A 23761-nucleotide genomic window follows, 5' to 3' on the forward strand; every position below is an offset into this window, starting at 1 on the left:
GTCTCAAAGGTGTTTTGTTACTGGAGAATGTGATCTCATGTTACTAATGGGGTGCCTGATATAGCAGAATTGAACCCTGATGAAATCCTTGTCTGGCTCTGAAAGTGAGAAAGTTTGTGCCTGTTCAACCACCAGTTGCATGAGATGCCATGATATAATCTCACCTGACAGGTTATTAGTGATTCTGGTTCATAACCTAGGGCCAGTAGGATTCCGTGACGTAATAGAGGTTGTGACATCAGCAGTTCATACTATGTTTGCCAGCTTGAGGTGCCAGCTTGAGTCACCTCTTTAATATGCTTGGTATACCTGTCATGCAGTTGCATCTCATATGAACTCATGTGGGAGTTTAAGATATAAGAAGTGAAAAACAGCTTGGACCAGGCTGTAAGAAGGTCTTCTTACATTTCCTTACCATCTTCTATCTACCTTGTCTTCTGTTAATAAAAGATGTCTGAGAAGGATTCTGATAAGGAGAGTTGCTCTGCTCTTGAATTGCTGGATTTCAAGAACGCTGTGAAGGAGTTTCAGAAACTAGTTGAAAAACTAGTAACCCAGAAGACAAAGGAGAAATTAGGCTTGTATATTAAAGACGATGGTAAGAGATACTTTTTTCTGATGGAAAAGTGTAATTTTCATATGGAGAGAAGGTATGGCAGAGACAAGACTATAAGAAAGACCTCAAATTAATGTTCGAACTGTGACTTACTGATTTTTGCAGGAAATAGGCAGATTGCACTGTGAAAATTCTTTTCTCCTTCTGTTAGGATTCAGGTCAAATTATAATGCTATGGTTATTGTTCACAAAATACAATTGGTGGAGCTGCCACATATACAAGTTAGCACAATGTGATGTTTCTACTGATCTGTAAAAACACAAACCCAATGAATCATGTAAATCTAGTTGCTTAATTGTAAATAATGAGGGCAAAGGTTTGCTTTACTCAATGCAAGTACCTATTGTTGCATGAAAGGATAAACTTTATCCCAGACACCATTTAGGTTCAGAACAACATATCAGACTCATGGTATGAAAGTAAGGGAAGAAAGCGGAGGTAAGAATTTGTCACCTGTTCTTTTATCTATCTGTTTCCTGTCATGCATTGCAAATCAGGTAGTTTTAAAAAGACTCAACATTAAGACTGAACTTTCTTGTTGTTTTGCAAAATACCTCAGTGAATACAGTATGAGGAGCTAGAACTGACATGCTATTGATATTGAAGGAGAAATAAACCAGTAGGTAGGGGGGATAAGGAAGGAAGCTGTAGCTTTCCTGTTTTTAACTTTCTGGATATTGTTCCTCCCATACAGATGAGATAGATTATGAAAAGTTCTATGCAGCCACACAGGCACTTTTTGGTGCAGAAGTGAAGAATTATAATGTTAAGGCCTTTTTCTGGAAGATCATCAACAACCCTGATGTAAGGATAGAATGGTGTGAGGTAAGGATTTCTAAAACTATATTAAATATAAACAGCCAATTAGAATCTTAAAAGGTAACAGTATTTAACTGTTAATTATGTGTTGTTCATGAGTCTGCTGTTCATGTATTCCATGGCATAATGGGGCACTCTCATGTTGTTATTTATCCTGGCCACCATTTCCCCCACAAAAAACAATATTATTTGGAAAAGAGATATGCCTTTGAAATTAGAAAATTAAATTAAATGTATTGTTTTGGTTAATGTAGATGAAAACTAGATTGAATAAGTAGCTTAGAGTAGCTTACTTGTTGCTGTTATCCTATTCAAGAAGTGATGTTTGATTTTGACAAGTTGAGAAAGAGGCTCCATATTTACCTTGATAATAAACAATTTAGAAACTTACATGTGTCCGTTTGTTGATTAAATGCAAATTTCCAGGAAAGACATTTGAAGAAGGGAGAGTAAAATCTGTCTTTGGAATTTCTCTTGTGAAATTTGAGTAATGATGTCTATTCTGGTATGTACCTTGCGAACTGAAGGCGTTTGTAATATTGTAGAAATTTAGCTCTTTCTAGCCCTTATAACTTTAGTTTAAGTAAGAAAAATCTTATGCTCCTAATGCCAAAACCTGCGATGTGAAACTTCAGCATCAGAAGATCAGTATTCCGTGTAAGTGGAAGTTGTAAATATCGAAATAATTCCTAGAGGCATCCCTAACCTATTTCATTAAAGTGAGGGCTAGTTCTTTCAGGCCAGCATGTCAGTGAAAGATAAAGCACGGAAGACCTTTGCTGAGCCCTGCCTTTCCCCCTTTTTCACATGGGTAAACAGGTGGGTATTTTGAAATTACAACATTGTCTCTATAAGTTTTTGCTAAGAAGCTCCCTGTACTGGATTTTCTGCTGACTACCTCTGTCTAATTTCAGACTTCTAAATATAACATGCAAACCAGCTTAACACATGGGAGAATCCATGCTGCTAATTGTAGCAGGTTCTTAAGAGCAAGATTTGCCCATACTGTACTGGTTACAAAATCAGTCCAATAATTTCAGCAAGCAGGACTTCTATTCCAAATTTTTTATGATCTTAATTATTCCACTGTTTGGAACTCTGAGAGGCATCTGTCCTCATAAAGGCATGTCATTGGAGGTCTGATAAGAAAGGTTAATTAGAATTAATTAAATGAAGCCTGCTTAAGTTAAATTTTTATTTGTAGGTGAACTACTTTTCTTTCCTGCCCCTATCTGTTTGGTAGCTGAACTTGCAAATCAAATACTTTATTAAACATCAATTATGCTCCCCTGGTTTACATGAGTTGAGGAAGTTGGTATCTATTCTCTCTGAACGGAGATCCTTGGGCCTATTACGTAGATGCACATGAATAAATGTTTAAGGATGATCTAACTAAATAAAAACATTTTTTCCTGCTTTTTTTGAAAAAGAGCACTGAGCAATCTACCAGAACTGCTTGTCCTCACACAAAGTTTGATATACTAGATTCCTGACAAGGCAGCAGGATCTGGAACATGGAGCCTGAGTATGTCCAGGTCTTCTCCTGAACTACTTCAGTGATACGCATTGGCCGCAGGCTTATTGATAAAATGCAAAACCTGTTATGACTGCAGCATGCAATTTGTGCTCTCATGACAAGTCTATCTATAGCTAAACCATCAGAAATGCTTCCTCTCTTTCCTTTCTTTTCTCTCTTTCCTCTGCTTCCTCTCCTTCCTCTTCCCCTTTTCACAGGGATAAATCTGGCCCATAAATGTGAAGCATGAGAGGTATGGCAGCATTTTAGTAGAGAGTGTTTTAACCAAAGAATGCAGTATGCATTATTTGAGTCTGTAGATGGATGAGATTCATTTAAACAATTTTTCTGTTTCTAATGGTGATAAATAGCAAATCTTTGTAAAAAGTGTATAAGAATGAGGTAACTATGAAATAGTAGTTCTGTTTCACCCCTTCTTACTTCTGGCTGTGCATAGCTTAAGGATTTTCTGTGCCAGAGTTGCAACTGCACTCTGTTTAATATCCCTCATGGATTTTTGATCTATCCATTTGTAAATTACTTTTCAACACACCTATAAAGGATACTTTCATAGCATCCACAGTTTTACACATCTTGTGAAAAAGTACAGTCATGTTTCCTTTAAACATGTCGCTCTTTGTTTTTTGCACGTTACAAGAAATTATGAACTCTTGTTCTAGAAAAGTATCTTCTATTAAGTTATTTCCCATGGGTAGTGTTTCAAGCAACTGCTCTATAAAAATTACTGATTTTTATGTTGTTGGAGCCAATCTTTATCAAGAGCATCCATATCATATGTTACTAAAAGATTCTGTGTTTATTTTTCACCTGAAAACAGAATTGTATGGATGGGATATAACTTCCAGTACAGAGTACTTTCCTACTATAGCATAGGTGACATTACATATATGACAAGTCCTTGCTGGAATTAAATCCATAACACAAGGTATTAACAAGTGGCCCAAGCCATCAATTCATCAGCAGATTTTTATTTTATTTTATGCTGGAACACCACATTATTATTTGAACCTTAAAGATACCCAACATCTGTTTTTTACATATTATCAGCAATTCCTACAATTTCTTAATACCATCCTAAAACCAGTGTGTTCAATCTTTTCAATTTAATATGGTTTCGTATGGGAATATTTCTGATTAATACCTCTCAGCATTGTGTTTAATTACAATGTCACATTACTCGCAAACCTTGCTCATGTCAGGCATTAAAGGTTTTCTTCAATGAAGGCCTGGGGGAAATCTGTGAAAGTTACCTGTAAAAGACATTAAACATCACATAACTGCCTTCTAGAGAATTTGCCTATAAGCCCTCTTTAACAGATAGAACTTAAGGCCAAATCCAATTCCTCTGTTATTAAATTCACTTTGTGCGAGCTAAATTTGAAATCTTTTATCTTTGCCTGTCTCCTACTTGTATGTCATCCCTTCTTCCCTCCTCTTTCAACATGAGAGGAAACTTAAAGGTGAAGTCCTGGCTCTGCTCAGTATTTCTTTGAAATTCTGTAAAAATAGGGGACAGGAAGACATTTCTGGATTTGCTGGTACATGATGTACAAGCTAAGCTCCTGAAATGGCCAGCTGCCATCAGACATACTGAAGAACTGCATAATTGCAGCACTAGTCAAATTCTTGTACTATTCAAAATTCTCTACCTCATTTCAAACTTCTTACTACTCTTTGTGTGGGATTAGAGAGAGGTGACATAGTCTCTTGTGTAGATGTGGCAAGCTAGGCACATATCGTATATATTGTAAGATCTGCTCTGCTCTATGGGTATGAAGCAAGGTCTGGTTGAGGATAGTACTTCTGAATTCATGGTGACTGTTAGACCAACTGTCCTTTGTTTAGGGTAGCAGAACAGCAGCACATGTTCTGGCTCATTAGTTTCTAAGAGACCTGAAGGAAGCTTGGTTTGTTTACTGGAATGTGCATCTTTGACTCCAAAACCTTACTTGAGGTTTCCAATGCAATCAGACTTGTTACCTGGGTTACATAATTACACAAGCAAGCGCAGTATGCAGTCTAATGAAAGAAGTGAAGCCCCTTTAGTTTCCTTATGAAATGTGTGTGGGATTTGCTTGGGATAAAATTCCCCAGAACCATTTCTGTGAGCATTCCCCAAATTTTGCCAAGTGTGAGCTGACTGACGACAGCTTTTTAAAATGAGCTGTGTATAAACTTTCCTGAAAAAAGAGGAGTGTGGCATTCAATGAATCTTCAGCATCTCACAGTATGCATTTCATGTAGAAGACGGATAACAGTGAGGCTATATTAAGTGCTGTAAGGAGTGAAATAAATAGAAATATTTTTTATTTCTCTGTTCAAAAGAATCCTGATTAAAGTGTTAACATGTGAGGTTTTATTTATTTTCTCCTGTGGGGAGAAATATTTAGTATAATGTAAATGGAAATTCATTCATGATGGAGGTGATAATTCAGTTATGAAATAGACAAAGATCAGACTATTTAATCAGCTTCAATCTGACATGGATTTCTTTACCTTGAAACAACATTATCCATCAGTTTGAAATACAATACTGCATGGAAAAGCTGCAGTGAGTTTTTGGGGTTTTTTATTTTCTTTCCATTTAGTGGGAAATCTGACAGTGATATGGTTACAAACTATCTATACATTGTGGAATATAAAGCTAAGCTCCTTTCAGGTCAAAAGGAGAAGATTTGTTTTATGGGTAGTCTGGGTATAGAGAGCCAGGGTATAGAGAAAAAGTTGAAAACCGAATTAGGAAAACTGCTGACTACTGGAATTCTCCAGATTTATCTTACACTGAAACAGAACAATCATTGCATTGATCAATTGATTGTTGTCTAAGCCCAATTTGCCTCAATCATAACTTCAGGGTCAGCTTTTGATCTACTGCAATTGTGGTAACATCCTATCTGTAATGGTTGCATCAAACCAGGTATTTCCAGGCTTATTTGAATGGGTTCTAGTAAAATAAAATAGGGTTGGTTTGTATTCTATATATTATGTGGTGGTGGTCTTTTTTAAATTTTGTTTCTTGACAAACTCTACGTTTTCAAAATGGTTCAGGTAATCCTGAAGAGGTACTAAAGTCAGGAATGAAGCCAAGTATCATTGATAAGTTACTTTCTGTAGCATCCTAAATAGCCATCATGGTTTCAGCTGTTTGTGCTGCAGTTTTCTAATGTTTTGGTTTTTTTTCTAAAAAGACTGTATTTCATCCCTGTTCTGAGTTCCCCTGCTGCTTTTGGCACTGCTGAGCATGTCCTCAGTCTTGAAAGTTAAGGAAGAGGGATACAAGTCCCTGTGTTTCTTTGATATTTCCCTTATATCATCTCTGCCTCTCCTTACTCCCACCCCCTTTCCTAGAACTCTATCCCTGACCCTTTGTTCCTCTGTTCCTACTCTCACAGATCTTATTTTTTTTCAAATTTACCTCTTCATATCTGGCCTCTTTTTAGCTTGACAGAATCTTCCAAATATATTTCCATGACCTAAAGGATCACGTCCTTGTGTGAGTGTTCTTATTTCTTCCTGACATTTCTCTTTTTCAAGTACCTCCATGTTCAAGGGTTTCCTAAGTTTCCAGCAGTCTCCACAACAGTATACCCGTACTCAAAGGCCACTATTTTATTTAAAAAAAACCCCCAACATTAAATAAATTTAAAATATTCTCTTTAGTTAGATCTATCCTTAGTCATATACTGGCTTCAAAATTTAAAATACCTATCCTGGACAGTCTAACAGCTATAGATATCAATGTCTTGGGAAACTGGCCTCTGCATCTCTTTCTTAAACGTAGTTGGGGCTTTGAAAGCTCTATTTTTTGAATGCCAATCATCTGAGAGACATATAAAATGCATTTTGCCTCATCTTTTATGCTCTTTGTCAACCTCTGGTAGACATTATGGGGTGGAGCTTATTGGTATCCCCTGTCTCTGTGTTGGAGCCAGCAGAAGACATTTATACACCTGAAAGGGATTTCTAAGATGCCCTTTCCTGGGCATCAGTGTTCTGCCTGCTGAGCAAAAGATCAGACGTGGCACCACCTCATGTATACAGGAAGCATAACAGGGCACACTTAGGTATCTCACTGATCTCACTGATGACTTCCATTCTTGTTGGCTTTAGTACAGCTACTGGCCTAGCCCAACCACTGCATCTGGCATCTTGTCAGGATTTGGGAGTGACCTGATACCAGGTCATTAAAGTCTGTCATTAGTCTGTCATTAAAGTTACAAGGTGATATTACAAGAAACTACAAAGAGGAATGTGAGGGGCTATAATAGACAGATAATGTATTGACTGATGATGTATAATAGAAATAATTGTGTGCATGGTAAGGAGGGAGCTGTGAAATGAAAGATGAAGAGTAATGTTGTGTAAGCATTTTTTTTTTTAAGATGTTCATCTGAATCTCTCAAAGAAGAAAAATGTGAGTTCTGTTGTATAACATGAAAAATACTGAGCTAGAAAAAAGTGCAAAGCATTGTCTTGCATCCAAAGGGGCATTGCTTTTAGAACTCATGAAAGTGAGCATATATAATGTCCATTATATATACTGAGAAAGGAGATTAAGAAATCTGTGGAGCAGAGTGTGGCTGAACTTGTTTCCTGAGGAAATGTACACAGGTATAGAGCTTGAGGTTTGGAGAGCTGAAATGCTGAAGTATTATCACACCTTGGAACAGAAACGAGCTACTTACCTGAATATCCTGTGTAGGGATCTCTGTCATGATCAATAAAAGTGGAACATTGCCTGGCTTAGGGTTAGCTGAAAAAAAATTAAAAAAAATGAGATTTATATTCAATTTTTTTTCAGGCAAAAGGGAATTACATTTTCTGTATGGAAAAGCTCTTCTTCTGTGTAGGCTAAGTCACTATTTTGCTTTGAATCTATCAGTTTATAAATACAGAGAAGTCTATTTTGTCTACCTTTTACTGTTTTTTCTTCTAGCTGAGATCTGGCTGAGGAAGCACAAGTCGCTTAACTGGAAAAGGGGAATTGGAGATAATTATTTACAAACAATTGTTACAAGGCAAAGCAGTACGAACAGCTTCATCAATTAGATAGATTTTATTCCTAGAAGCCCTGTGTGTGCTGGCTTCTTTCCAAACATTCAAGAAACATTGTGCCTTAGTAGCAGACCTCAGCAATCTAAAATCATATTGACAGCTAAGGTTAAGGTAAATAACACTAGGAAACTTACTCAAAGAATATTAAATAAGGAAAATGTCAGATAAATATTTGGCTTTATACATATAAACAAATATTCCAGAAGTAGTTTTGTTATAAATTGCTTGGTTTGTTCTGGTTTGTTTTGTTTAGATTTTTGGCTGTTTCTTAGGAGAAAGTGATGGCATGTCTTCCCAGCTGAAAGAAGAAAACATGGTTTTTCTTCTATCCAAAAAAAAGCAGATTACTCATACAGGTAACATACTTCATCTTGTATCCAAAACTAACTTTTTTTAATGCCGTGTGTTACACATTTTAGTGAAAGTACAGTGATAAGATAGATTGAATTTCTGTCTTTGCTTATTATTCATGCTTCTTTTTCTTCTTAGGTATTCCAGAATGTTTCTTTTACTAAATTTACTGCATCTGAACATTCCACTGCTGCCTTGCCCAGTTGTGCATTTTCCTAAATTATTCTGAAATTATGAATGGTCTGACTCAGAGTATTTATTTATGCAGTTATTTATTTATTACTTTGCCTTTCTGTAATTTTTAAATAATATAAAAAGATCTAGCACGTCCATAATGCAGTAGTGATATTTGAAGGTGAAACATGATTACTTAAATCAAGCATAGGATAATGTATAATATAATGCACTACTGTCTTGGAGTTGGTACCAGTATGCATTTCAAGAAATGAAAATGTTCTTGATATTATGGTTTAATTTGTTTAGATTTTCTGTGTCTGAAAGATGAAGAGTAATATTTTGTCATTGACAGTTGTGAAGAGAGATGATGCGATTAAAGGTATAGTGAAAGTGCCCAATCTGGATTTCATAGTAACATCCTCTCAGAAAGGAGTGCTAACTGTTTTTAACAAGCAGGTAATTCTGACTCAAACAAACTTTTTAATTTTTCCATTAAGCAATATTTATGGGAACTGAGTGAGCTGTGATCCAGTACGCAAACTTACCCATTAAGCAAAAAAAAAAAAAGGTAGGTATCTTTTTTTAATTAAAGTTAACTTTTTCTATCTTTTTTAAGTACAGTAGGAAATACACACTGCTATTTTCAATTATAAACCTACTAAACAGTCCACAGAAGTTGATAGAAAGTAGAGATGGCTAATAAAAAACATTCTTAACAAAAGATAGTTTAATAGAAAATAATCTGTATTTCTTTTTAGAAAAACTTTTCCTTTACACAAAACATGCTATTGGAATTAACTTTTGCATTTGTAGTGGAAACCAGAGAATTAACTATTTCCTACAGCTACTGAAAATATCTAGAATGGGCAGAAATATTTGTCAGTTGTTTGCAAAGAAGAGTTACTCAATACAGCAACATCTAGAAGCCTGAAAGTCTTGAATTTTCTGTCAGTCTATATGATACTGCTTTGCAGTTACTCCCTTATCAGCAAACTCTAGAAGAGCACCGTTTTAAGTAGAAGTTCGGGTTAAGATGCTGTTAAAGTAGAATTTGGAAATTATTATCCCAGATTATCGTATTGCTATGCAGAGGTACACACTTCTAGATGCTACGAGGTACATCATACATCTATACTCATTGACACTTTACATTTGAACAATTTTCATACAATCAGTTTGATAAAAATTGTTTCAGACAATACAGTAAAGCTTTAATGCAGCACTAATCCTTTCTAGGGGTTTTAGCTAATTAGTGCATAATGCTTATGAAAGGAGCATGTAACACAAGAAAGTACTCCTGTGGATGATTAGGCAACAAAGCGGTACTGCAGTTTTGGTAAATACTAAAACAATTTATTTGAAAGCCTAGTTCTCTGTCCTTTGATGTATTATCCCTCTATCTGCAAAAAATAATTGCACTAAGTATTATGTTAAAAATAGCTCTCTTCCCCACCCCCTACTTCCCCATGCTGTTTTCAACTTGAATTGCTGCCTCCTCATAGACTGGACTGATGTCACTCTGACATCAGTGACTGCAGTGTAAATGATCTTATACCCAGCAGCTTAATGCAGTGAATTAGACCTCAAACCTCACTGATAAAACTGTATGTTCTGAAAATGACTAAGGCATTACAACAGCAGTGATTTACTCATGATATGATCTCTGATCTCTGTTGATCTGAGCAAACGACTTTTAACTTCATTAGAATTGCTCTAATATATCTTCATGCAAGCAAGAGAAAACTTTAGTTCATCATTGCAATCATTTTGAGTCCTCTTGCTAGAATATGACTCTGTATCACAAAGGCACATATAGAGTTGGCAACTTTTGCATCATTCTTCTTCTCTCAAACACCAAGGATTTGAAAAGAGCTGGCATTAAAATCTCAGCTAGTGGGTTGTTTTCTCAAGTTTGGCTTTGCAGCATATTGGTAAGAGAATATGAAGATGCTGCTTCGTAGGACTTGTGCTCTGGGTGAAGGGGCCAAAATATGAGTTCATGAGCAGTGCATTGACAAATACACAGAGAGGCTTGGTTTTGCATAGTTGTCACATTTTAAAGATTATTAAACATAAGGTGTTCTTGGATGCACGTATATCCTACAGAAGTCAGCATGTTCCATGTACATGGATGAATATTTGGTCAGGCAATCCTGTCTCTACTGGATGATGGTGACAGGTATGCCTATCACCCTGGGACTTCAAACACTTCAGAGCCATACACTACACTGTTCACCAATAGTTAACTTTGCTGAAAGATGCTGTGCCATGGGTACTCTTATTTGCAGCCTGAAATGCTACTTGTACCTGGTATTTTGCTGGCACTAGTAGACGTGTCATCTCAGCCAGCATTAGCTTGGGTTTCTATATGGCGCATCCTACCTCTTCCAGGATTTGAAGCTGTTCTAGCTGTGAAGGACCATTAGAAGCACATTTCTATCAGAACAGCTGATCATTACTCCACAGTAAAAAAAATTGTATTGTTTTACTTATTTTGCTCACTTCAATTTAAAAAAATAACAAACCCAAGCCAAACAAAAAACCCCAACCTAACAATATGAAACAAAAAAACCAACTCAAAATCAGAACAAACCCCGCACCACCAAAAACCCCACACAAACCGAAAAAAAAACCACTGTGAGAGAAAGAGAGTGGGTTTTTTCAGTTCCTTGCTATATAGGGGGCACACGAGTAGGTAGGTTGAAGATCTTTCTCAGAAGACCGTAACTGCAAACTCTTTCTGTTGAGTATTATTGTTCTGTTCTACCTGATAGAGGAGAGCTGTCTGTCTTCAGTCTTTTAATTTAATTGCAAACTTGTTATTCTGATAACATATTTTTGTTTGGGTTTTTTCTAGATGAAGGTTCTGGCGAACACCTCTATTGAAGTAAGTTCGTTTTCCTCCTTCTGTGAAATTAAGTAAAAATCAGCAGGTACTAAAGTGAAATAATTAGAAACTTAGCATTATTCTAATGCTACTGCCAACCTTGAGACTTCTGCATAATTTGTCATAGGGTGCCATAGGTCCAGCAGGTTCAATGTATTCCTTTCAGTTATAGAAACAATTGATATCTTGATTTCTCTTCTGACACAAAAAACCTCAGATAAATGATGCTTTTTCTACCAAATTGTCCTTTACCTGTTAGGTTTCCAGAATTTTTTCTTCTAAGATCCAGCACTTCAATTGTCACTGTAAAATTGAAATATGAAAAAGAGTAAGTTCATTTGTGAAAAACAGTTCTACATCTTGCTACATAGATTGGTTGGCTACAGAGGATATACTTTAAAAGCTCGTTTTTACCATGGGAGTATCAGTACAGATTTTAGGTAATGAGCTTTTCCAGTCTGAAGGAAGTATTATGACCCCTTGCCCTTAAAGTCCGTGTAGGTATCTTGTGTCAGGGGGCGGTGCATTTTGTTGATTATCTCCCACATATTGTGGATTTTCTAAAAAGCAATATACATAGAAGTACTCCAGACCACAGGTCCTACTACTCCACCTCAGAAAACAGCTCTGGGCCTGGATTGCATTTAATTTAGTAGTTTGTTCCTGCTTTGCTTGCAGGAACAACTTCCTCTGTCCAAATACACAAAGGTGAGATCAGAATAATGCTTGTCCCTAGAGATGGCATCAGGAAGAAGCTGGAAGAAGCTGAAGCACCAGCCTGGTACTGCAGTGGGCAGCATGTGGCTGCAGGGTCCTTTTCCTCTCTTAGCACTAAGCACTAATCTTAGAATGATTCCTCAGCGGATGTGGAGGTCTTTCTGCTGTGGCAGCCATGGCAGAATTAGGCACCCTTGAAGGACATCTCTGCCATAAAAAGTGTGAAAGGAGGATGTGTTTAACATAATGGTATCTCTCAGTAATATGTTGTAATACCAATGATTCCAAACAAATGCAATACTAAAACTGGTACTTTCAGTATCTACAGATAACACTGTTTAGTATCTGTGAGCACCCACTTCAGTTCTGCAGCAGATCTGTGGGGCCTAGCCTGATCTGCTTTCTCTGTTGTTATGTGCCACTCTCCCATCCTTTCCCAACTGAGATGTTTCCACTTTTTCAGAATTCCCAAGGGAAAGGAAGAAGTAGGTTAGAAATGGTTTGGATTTCTCCCCCTGGGGATGGATGATCATTGCTGCTGGGGATCACTAGATAGGTTAGGATCATTACTGCTGAGCACGGCAGTCTCTACCACAGGGTCTAAAGTCTTTCAGGGGAAAATCTTTGGCTTCCCAGGAACATTTAAGTGACTGGGGAGCTGACAGTCAATGAAGAAAGAAAACCCATGTCCACAACCCCATGAAATCGTTCTGGCTCTGTATCTGAAAGATTTAATGGTATTTGGTTATGTCTTGTTACTTCTATAGTTGTTATATTCACTTTTTTGGTATCAGAATTGTGAATTTTTCAGGTGGTATAGTTAAAAACTTCCCTCTTTGTGCTCTGCCTTGTCTTAGGGAGTAGGCGATCTTATCTAACATTCTTATGTGTTTGCACTGAATGGTCATGTCCTTAGCCAGTTTACTTCCTTCTCATCCTTCCTCTAACTACTGCACTGAAAAATAGCATTAAAATGACTGTTACTGGGCTTAAGATTCCTGAACTTTTTGATGGTTGTTAAAAGATTTTGATGCTTGCAGAACATAATATTTTAAGCTTTTATGTTCTTAAAATTGATATTTATTATCCTTATTCCAAATTGTAATGAAATAAAATTCTGTTTTTTTTTTTTTGAGATAATAAATTCCACTTTCCAGACAGTTGAAATTATGTTATTAAATTTATTAACATGAGGATTCTTTGAGAATGATATCTCTAGAAACAGATCACAATTCATATATTGTAAAGCATGGTTATTAAAATTGAAGTTTTGCATTTTAATAGTTTTTATCTAAACACTTATTAAAAGTCAAAGGACAATATCTTATGTGACTGTAAATCATCACCCACCATTTACTTATTAAAACTATGGTGAACTATACTAGTTGAAGATCTCAGCACCAAATGGTTATAATGGTCAACTATGAATAATACCTTATTATTAATTTCTGAATAGCTAAAGACAGAAAGCTGCCTTTGCCTTGCAGGGCTTACGTTCCTCTTTTTCAGATCTGCAGAAATAACAGTCCATTCTTCTCTCACTACAATTATACCATTTTCATCTGGTTTAACATCATCATCATCTATACTGGCATTAGCTAACTGATCAAGCTACGGAAAGAATAGAAGCATAAATAAAATACTCATTTTGGATCTTAAGAATGGAGCATCGTGCTCTACTATTTCCACAGCCTGTTTATTCCACAGGCTGAGGTCCTGGAGCAAGAACTGGCCTGGAAGGCAGTGCTAGCTAACTTGAGCAATCTTTGGCTCTGTTAGCTTCTAAAATTCTCAGTGGACATTCTCTGGAGCATGCTATGCAGGAAGCCAATCTCACTTATTATAGTGGTCTCTCCAGTATAAGCACTGATCTTTGGTGTAATTTAAGTAGTTCCACTGGAATTATTAGAGACAAATTTAGAGACAATCTAAAGAATGATTCAGTTATATATGTGTAAACACTTCTATTGCTGCCTGTTCCAGGAAACTTCAATTTCTCTATGCTGGATCTTTCTCTGATTGACAACTTCTAATAAATTGGTCAATAAACACATTTTTCCTACTTTTGCTGTTATATTGTCAAATAGAACATATAAATATAGTGTATATATATGTCTATAATACAAAAGGAAAGAGAGTAAATTTGGAGTATGTTTTACTAATTCTTGCTTTCTGCTGGCATACAAAAATTGCATGTTACGTCTTGAAACCTGATTTTTTCAGCTACGTTTTTAGACTCATAGTTGGTAATTAGAATATATATCTTCTATAGAGAGGAGAATCTTAGAAAAAAATCTGTCTTGGCCAACATTTTCCTCCTGATGTATAGATCTTCTAAAAAAACCTTCATATGAACAGGCATTCTTGTTTATTCTTCAAACCAGAAGTGGGTTTAATGCTTCTTAGGTTGTAATTTCTGTCAGTTTTTCTCTCCTTTTTAGTGAAATAGTGTCTCAATGATAATCATGTCTCTAAGCCAGTGGATGCTACAGTACAATGGCTAGGATGCTTCACTGGAAAAGAAAGATCAAGCTGAATTTTCCTTGACTGGTTTTGAAATGTTTATTTAACTGCAAGCAGGCCTTTCCCTTGATGAATTACATACACTTGTTCCTATTTGGAGTAAAACCAGCCAGAACGGAAGGCACAAGTTATTCCAGCATCTGTTATCCTTCCACTGCTAACTCTTTAGGGGAGTAATAGTCCTCAAACTGGTGAAAGAAGGGTTTTTCCTGAGAACATGCTAAGCATTAAGGTACCTTTAGATAGCAATGCATGGGTGCCTAACGACTAACTGTTGGCAAGTTCTGGTTTGACAGTGTGGTTTTGTAGTCACAGATGTCGTGACAAGAGAGGGAAGCTGAAGCCCATGGCCATACCATGTTTGGTGGCTCAGCATCATTAGCTACATGGAGAGAATTGTGAGGGAGAAACTGATATCCAGAATTGTATAATAAAACTGGAAATAAAGTTATTCTGTAGATTGGTGGGAGGTAGAGACTATTAAGGCCCTGAAAAGTGTAAGTATATAGACTAACTTAGATGCCAATGTAATTAAGAACTAACTAAATTTTGTAAAGTTTAGTTACTTAGTTGTGGAAAGTTAAATGTTTCTCATTTCTTCCGGGTGTGAAAGGTTGAATCTCATTTATCTCTGTGTATGAAAATCTAAAATGAATTAATTGACTCAAGTGGCTATATCAGATTTTGAAAAGGGCAAAGGGTCCTCGTCATCTGTTTCTACCATCAGCGAAAAAGGATCTAGCTTTCTCTATTCAGTTATTCTATCCTGTGGAAGGGGCACTGGTCTCTGCTGAAGGAAAAACGCAGAAGTCTCAGTGTCAGGTGCCAGCACCCAGTAAATACCCAGTGCATTTTTACCTCCAGGTAGACATGGGAGAAGAAGAAGAAAGAGACAGTATTTCACAGTATGTTGAAAAGGTGACTTATAGCTTCTCTAGAAGAAAGCTTCAGAAGAGTAGACTTTGAAAGCAAGCCTTGAGGCAGAGGTTAGAGGAAAACATTTGCTCTTTGAAACATTTAAAGAAACATCTCTGAAAAATGGTAGCTCACTGCTGGACATGTCAACATCATTGTTCCAATATTTTGTGTAATTCCTCCATTAGAATTAGTAAATTGTGTCCCAAGAGCATATCCCCTGCCAGCCTGAATGAGAACAGCCATTTTCACTCTGTCTTATGTTCTCAAAGTATTTGAATTTGACCTCCAGTGTGGGAAAACAGAATATTAGCCTTGAGCTAACATGCCTAAAATACATTTAAGTATGATGAAGATGTTTCCTTTGAGTTGCCAAGCTAATGTCTAGCCTTTCCCACTCATTCTTCCTTAACTGTTGTCAGACATCGGACTTTCTTCTAACTTTCAAGATTATATTCACAGGTTAACTGAGCTGTTTCTCCCAGATAGGTGAGAAATACTTTGTGTTCAGCTGGGATAAGTCCCCTCTCAAGGCACATACTGACCAACTTGGAAAGATTCAGTTACCAGGACTGCATATAACTTCTCATGGAGAGAGGACATTCGATCTGTACATAAGGAGTAGTCATGCCTTCTCAGATCACTGTCCTGTAATGTGATTTGTTTTGTTTAACAATTTCAAAGTAGTATCAGAGATTCTTGGTTGTATTTCTAGGCAAGTATGTGAAATACAGTTTTGAGTTTAAGTCCTTTCATCAGGGCTTGTTTTATTGCCTAAAATTCAACTACAACACAAAAAGAAAGCAAAGGGACATCTGCCGCTTAGACTTTGTAAGAACTCAAATGCAAAGATTCTCCTTACTGCTTGGTTTTGATTTTTCTTTTGCCTCTCTACCATCTCAGTACATGTGATAGCCAGCAAAACCTTTGCAAGATGCAGCTCTGTTACTTTGACTGCATCATCACAAGCCAGCACTACAAAATAGTGGCTTAATTACAAGTGTAAAATCAGCTTTGCAACACCAGCTAGTCATTGTTCTCTGGAGACTATTTTAAGGACCCCAAAAATCCACAGTTAACAAAGTCGTCCATAAGAATTACCAAGCAATCTATAAGGCCTCTGCAGGACTGACATTTTCCACATGTTATTGTAGAAAACAGCAGAGGAAGTCCTTGTAAATGTATTATCATCACTTGCCCACAGGCCATTAGGGAGGAAAGAAGCTTTCTCCTGCAATAGTGTTGACATCACCATGTCAACCAATATTGCATTCAACAATGGAAATAAAAGCAGAAGTGTCATCAGCTGCCTTCAGTTCACCATGGGTTTAGTATTGTGATTTTTGCTCCCTAACTCACTTTGTGGATGTAAACTGTATTTTTAGCAACGTAGGTCCCTGTTTTAACTCTTCGTCAAGTACTTCCACTGGAACTAATTTTTAGAGATTACAGGTGGGTATAGCTTACTCGAAGAACTGCAATAACAGTGTTGTTTAAATCTGTATCAAATGTTTCGTTATCACTTTAATCTTGAAAAGAAAGATGTTTCAGTCAGTGTTATTTTATAAATGTTTTTAATTATTTTAAAATAATAGTTAATTGTGCCATTGCAGACATAGCAAATGGAGCATATTCCATTTCAATCTCACTCTCATATAGGAAGGTCCATTACATTTTTGGAGAAAAAAAAATCAGCTATCTATTAATGTTTCAAAAAAAACCCAACCAAACCCAAAATTCTGGCCTGTGTGGTAGTGAATTTGAGTCTCTAATCTTACACTTTGCAGGAGAAATCATTTTACATTAAGATCTGTATATAGAGGTATAGAGAAAACCCTTCTTTAGCTAGCTTTTTTCTTTTCATCAGGATACTGCTTGGATCACTGGGTGTGATTTCCTCTCTCAGCTGAAATGTGTCGTGGCTGTAACTGAAAGGACAGTCATCATCTGGAACTATAAAAGTCAGGTATTATATTGGATCAGGCAAATGTTAAAGAGGACACCTGAAAAAGATCAGCCTTTGTTTTCAATATAAATTCACTTCCCTTTGTTCTATCAGAATGAAGGCATTAATTTTTTCTTTGTAGAAACTCCATGAAACAGTGGAATTTATACTTTGCACCAAATGGGATTATTAAAGAGTCTTAAAAACTTGAAAGAAAGAGGAAAATTCTGTACTACGTTGCAAACAAACCCCCAAAGAATTTATTTTCTACGTACACCTAATGCATATGTGTACACATGTACATCTAATGCATGTGCACCTGCATATGTATATCTCAGAATGTATTAGGAATCAAAGCTCAGGTTTTCCATGGAATTGAACATAGAATCTTTTGAGGTAACTTCCTGATTTAAAGAAAATATTTCTTCATATCCTCCATTTTGTTCAGGACTTTCCAAAAGCAAAAGCATCTTGATATTGATAACGTATGTCCAAACCATTAAAGTTCTCTTGAATGCCTTATTACTAAATAGAATTTTTGAAAGGATTTCTGATCCATACCTTTTCCTGTATATTTCTTGGACTTTTCTCAGTAGTTCTGAGTTGTCTGAGAAGGTAAGCAAAGTAAATATTTTTAGAATAAGATCAAGTCTTAGGATTTTTTTGTTGTTGTTCTCAATATTAACAAGATGTTCCGCATGCTCAGACAGGTGAATGGAAGTTCTTCTGTCAATCCAATTTGGAAGGCTCAAAAATTTATTCTCCACTCATTATTCTCCAGGTTTCCTCCAGTCATTACATCAGCAAGAGTTGAAAGTGTCCTGACTATGACTATGACTGAATAGGAGCAGTTCTCTTTCAAGACCACAGAAATAACATATAGACAGTTCTACATCTGTTATGTCTCTTTAATGTTTCTGTTACATGGACAACAGTGAAGCAGTTAATTCCTATGGCATGTGAACAGTTGCCAGTTTAGGTTGGCAAGGATGGTTTAATCAAACAACAGATGGAGTCAGACAGTAGAACCAATGAACAGCATAATGCAGATGACCCAAAATCCCGTTCCCAGACCTTCTCAGTCCAGCAAAATACCACAGTGGCATGCAGCTGTATTCATTCCCACTATCTAAATTCCTGAAAATTGAAACACCTTCCCTCATAAGTACACTTGGTTCTCCCAGGCTGTATTAATAATTAGGATTCAAATATCATTTCTTTCTCTGTGTTACTGCTGCATTTTGTGGTTTGAATAATTCTTTAATTTGGCTATTTCCCATTTTCTTCTAGACAGCATCTTATTTTTGAACAGGAAACCATATAGAGTCTTAGCAAATACACCATTCCACTTAGCATGGTGAGATCCTCCCTAAAATTTGTGATTAATATTTCCTCACTGAAATGGAAAAGGTAACCTATAAAATAAAGCCCCATTGAAATCCTTGAAATTTGCATGTAACTTCACTTGGTGATGATCTTCTGTGAGTTTCTAATACCAGGAAACAGCTATCACAGGGGGAGCTTGAATAAACAAAGTCAAGAATTGAATGGTGACATAGGTAGATAAGCATGATGTTCAGTCAACTTAAGGGCTTGTGTGCAATATCTAATAAACTACCTACCATATTTCACAGAATATTTGCTTTGTCATCAAACCAATGGAAAATTGCCTGCTCTGTGTTTGCACGGTGACTATGCCAAAGCAAGTGGCTAAGGATACTATCCTAATGGGAGATGATAAGGGTTATGTTTATCTGCTTACTGTGACCAGTGATCATTTGGCATTAAAAAAATGTAAAAGCAAAAAAGCATCACAACTTCAGGTCTTGGACTCCAAAACTTTTCACATGTAAGTTGCTTAACATAAAATATTATCAGTCCAGCAACTGGTTTTCTATTTGGGTTTTCTCTGGCGTAAATGGAGGATTAGCTTTTGTCTGTAAATTAACCCCATCTACCAAAGAAAATAATTTTTCAAACTGCAGTAAGTATGATTTGCTTACTGCTGTGTGAAGGAACTGCCATCATTATCAGTAGGGGATCTTACAAGAGAACTTTCAACTTCCATGGAATAATTCACAATTCCTGTTATTCAGTTTGACATAGGCACAGCATAATGGACATGGGAACATAATTGCAAATAGAGAAGTGCATGATTCAATCCTAACTTTAGCTCTGCTTGCTTTTGAGCTGGAAGACTGGCTCTATATCTGCCCTGGATGTTAAATTTTAGCATAGGTTATGTATAATCTCACAGAAAAAATGCCTGTCTCCCTATGGGCATATTACAGTTGATGCTAGTATATCCTAATAACATCTCAATTTATATCCCTAGTGTTAAACGCAAGCTACATGATGACTGGGTTATGAAAGTTAAGTATATTACTGACCTAAATTGTTTTGGATCCTGCTCCTCAGACAGCATTTGTTCGTTTGTTTTGGATGACATAAAGCGACTAGAGGACAACTTGTAAGTATATGACATCTTCTGAAAAAACAGACCTTTTGCTTTATAACTTTGCATGAGATCAGTGCCTTGCAAGATGCCATCTTGTTGTACGGAAGTTGTCTTTTCTATAAGCATTGTTAATACAAACAAAAATACAACTGCTTAAATGCATAACGTTTTTGTTTGTTAGCTTTTGATGTAGGAGACAAGTGTCCATATATGTTCATTACTCACAACCCTTAAAAATAAGTTGTGTTGGCAGTGTTGTCTGCTCCAACTTCTCCTCAGCAGGCTAATTTTAGTTAGAAAAATGATTGCTTTGTTACCTGTATATCATGTATCCATTCTTTAAAAGTTATATGCATACAAAAATATATCTAAGTTTCATTTACAGTTTGAATTTCACGATTTCAGTTACACAAGCTTAAGACAATTTAAAACACAAGCAAAAAAAACTTTTTTCTTATTCTGAGGGCTGTGAAATGGATTTACTATGCAGGAAAGAGATTGTGGCCTCCTTATTTGTGCCATATCCTTATTCATATGGCCCATTAGTGCTAGAGCTGATTCCAAGCCTTACTAGTCTATGATTTTAGAATAGTTTATATCCCAATTAGAAAACCAATAATACAAAGATGATTGGATGTAAAGAGGAACTTGAATGACTTACAGATAGAACTGTTCATTCAAATATCTCAAAGCATTGTAAACATCAGATCAGTTTCACAATTCCTCTGTAAGTTACATCTAGAGATTAATAGATTTTGAAGGCTAGTAACAACAATTATGGTAATCTGTTTAATGTCTTGTATAACACAGGCCATAAATATTCACATAGTAATTCTTGCATCAATCTAATAATTTTATGTTTTATGAGCATTGCATGTCTGTTGGGGATAGGGAAGTGAAATATGCTTACAGCTTGTCCAAGGTCATACACTGTGTAAGAAGAAAAGCTGAGAAATCCCATTTGATTTTGTTAAGAGTCTTGGAATTAATTTGACGAGAAAGAAAACAAAGACTGCAGAGCCAAAAGTATAGTCAAAAGAGTATATGCTACCACCATACATTGTACTACAGAACATGAACCATAAATATCTTGGTAGGTGTTTTCCATTTAACATTGATGACAATTTTGTCTCCAACTGCAATAAATATATTTCTCTAAGCAGTTTCATGCAGCACCTCAATGAAATTATATTTAGACAACTGAAAAATTACACAGCTGTTAAAATGAAATTAATAGCCCGAAAAATAGGCATAGATCAAATTACTTTGAAATGCCCATTTCATACATAATTATGGTTGAAACATATGACTTACTGGTGCCAACAAAATAAATGTCCCCAGTTAACATTGCAGCAAGCAATTGTTATTGTGTTTGAAGAGGAATGCAATGATCTTATCTCCTATGTGACTGTTTAGTTTCTTTGTGGATAATGGCTGATAAGCAGTTATAATCTTTTCTTGTAAAGTATCTAAAAATGAGGGGGTGTAGTTGGGATCACAGGGTGCTTCTGTTGCAAGGCCATGACTTGGGCAGGACTTCACACTGCCAGAAGCCCTTATTCACGCTGATGTTGGAAGAGTATCAAGACTGTTCATTAAAGAGCCAGTAGAGGGTTATATAGAAGTATTAAATTGAAGAATTAAGGGAAAAACATAATAAATCCTGATGAAATCTGACACACATTTGTATCAATTAGTTGCTATTTTATACCATCAAGAGAATTGAGAGTCCTCTTTCAGAGGTCTGGAAAGAAAGCTTTGCTCCTTCTATGTAATAGGGAGTGAACAGCCTTTTATTCATACCTGCCTAGAAAGAACAAGGTCTTTCATTAATCTTCAAAGTTTCCAGAGTCTTTTATCAAATTTACTGTTATCCACAGTAATGTTTTCAATATTTATGGTTACACTTTAGCCTGGAATAAATGAACTACCTATTTGTCTGGATTTCAAAGAAAAAATTTAAATGTGTACCCATTTAATTCTGTACAGCTTATTTACATTGACAGTCATTGTTTCCTGGGAGAGATGGGTGTTAGTCATGCTATTGCTAAGGCCAAAGATCAAGAAAATATTCACTTAATCGCAGGAATCTATGCAACATGGAGAGACAAGCAGAAGTCACTCAAAGGATGAGTTTGGAAGGGACACTGTGTTAATCTCAGTCCGTGTCGGCTGTTTGAATTCCTGTGCTTTATCAGTGAATACAGCAGAATAATTCAGCTGAGTTCCAGAAACCTGTGGTCTCTTTGTGTTATTATACAACACAAAATAGATAAAACAGAGGGTGTGCATTATACAATTATACATAAGAAGCAGAAAAGTAGCTGCACTTCATGCAAAATAGAGGCCACAATACGCTTCATGTATGAAACGGGCAAAGGCAGTTGGTTTGATACTTTCCTCAGTGATGAACTGCTTTAAGCATGGAGATGTGTGTGAGGGCTTACTTTGGCAACAGCTACCATTTTAGTACCCTGTTTGGAGTATGACTGATAAAGGATTCAGATGTTCAAATCAGAGATTTATTACTTTAATGGAAAGTGCACCCTGTTCTTATTTTATTGATGCTAGTATCACTGTAAGGCTATATAAGTCACTGTTATAAATCAATTTGCTTTTAACAAGAGATTGTATACATTATGCAAACAGCTATCCTATATACTATAGAAAAATAAGGTGGAATGACTGTAGACTGTATTTTCCTAATGTTTCTTACCTGTAATTATTAATAATTTTTTTTTTATTAATGGTTACAGACCTGTAAAGGAATTTTCTGTCCCTAAAGGAGTCAATGCCTTCACATACTGCAGAAAAGCAAAACTCATTGTCACTGGTGGTAAGTATTGGGTTTTTTTTCCCAAGAGATTGTACTGTTGTGATTTTTTTCCCCAGTTAAGTAAGATCAAGTAAAGCTGAGTTAGTATCTTCAGAATTTAAATAATTCTGAAGATAGTGTCTTAAATTATAGGAAATAGAGGTCTTCCTTGTAATTGCTGGGAGCCTTACTCTGAAAAGACATACTTCCTGACAGGATTCTATCAAGGGCTCAGTCTGGACTGGAATCAAGTATCATAGAATCATAGAACAGTTAGGGTTGGAAAGGGCCTTAAGATCATCGAGTTCCAACCCCCCTGTTATGGGCAGGGACACCTCACCCTAGACCATGTCACCCAAGGCTCCTTCCAACCTGGCCTTGAACACTGCCAGGGATTGAGCATTCACAACTTCCTTGGGCAACCCATTCCAGTGACTCACCACCCTCACAGTAAAGAACATTTTTCTTATAGCTAACCTGAACTTCCCCTGTTTAAGTTTGAATCCACTACCCCTTGTCCTATCACTACAGTCCCGCTCTGGCATCCTTGTAGCCCCCCTTCAGATATTGGAAGGCTGCTATGAGATGTCCATGCAGCCTTCTCATATAATAAAACAGGAGAAACAATATGTTGAACTACCATAAGGCACCTTTCCAAGCCACAGTGGTGGTCTTGGCCAGGTTATACACATTATTCCTTGCATTATCAGCAGGGCTTCCATCCCTTCCTATTACTCTTTGGCCATTCTTTCCTGTGTTAAGCAATCACATTGGCCCATCTTAGTACTTTCCATTGCTTTTCTCTCTGATAATTTTTCCCCAAATCTTAACTGTTTGTTCTTTCTCCCAAAGCAGACTGCAGAAATAGCACTCTTGCATCAATTTCTTCCCAGTTATCTGATAATTTTATGAGCCTTTCTATGGCAGTGGTCATATTTTGTGCTG

General features: G+C 36.5%; 1 protein-coding gene across 1 annotated transcript in view; it reads left to right on the top strand.

The window, feature by feature from the left end:
• The first annotated feature begins 450 nt into the window (after positions 1-450).
• WDR64 (WD repeat domain 64) overlaps positions 451-23761 on the top strand; it is a 66002-nt gene continuing 42691 nt past the window's right edge. The window contains exons 1-9 of the mRNA XM_030499952.1: positions 451-598; positions 1312-1442; positions 8282-8384; positions 8909-9012; positions 11414-11443; positions 17466-17564; positions 19178-19392; positions 19879-20013; positions 22758-22837. Of these exons, the coding sequence (XP_030355812.1) occupies positions 451-598; positions 1312-1442; positions 8282-8384; positions 8909-9012; positions 11414-11443; positions 17466-17564; positions 19178-19392; positions 19879-20013; positions 22758-22837 (1045 nt within the window). The remainder of the gene's footprint in view (positions 599-1311; positions 1443-8281; positions 8385-8908; positions 9013-11413; positions 11444-17465; positions 17565-19177; positions 19393-19878; positions 20014-22757; positions 22838-23761) is intronic.

Source organism: Strigops habroptila, chromosome 10 (assembly GCF_004027225.2).
Source record: "Strigops habroptila isolate Jane chromosome 10, bStrHab1.2.pri, whole genome shotgun sequence".
Taxonomy (NCBI): Eukaryota; Metazoa; Chordata; class Aves; order Psittaciformes; family Psittacidae; genus Strigops; species Strigops habroptila.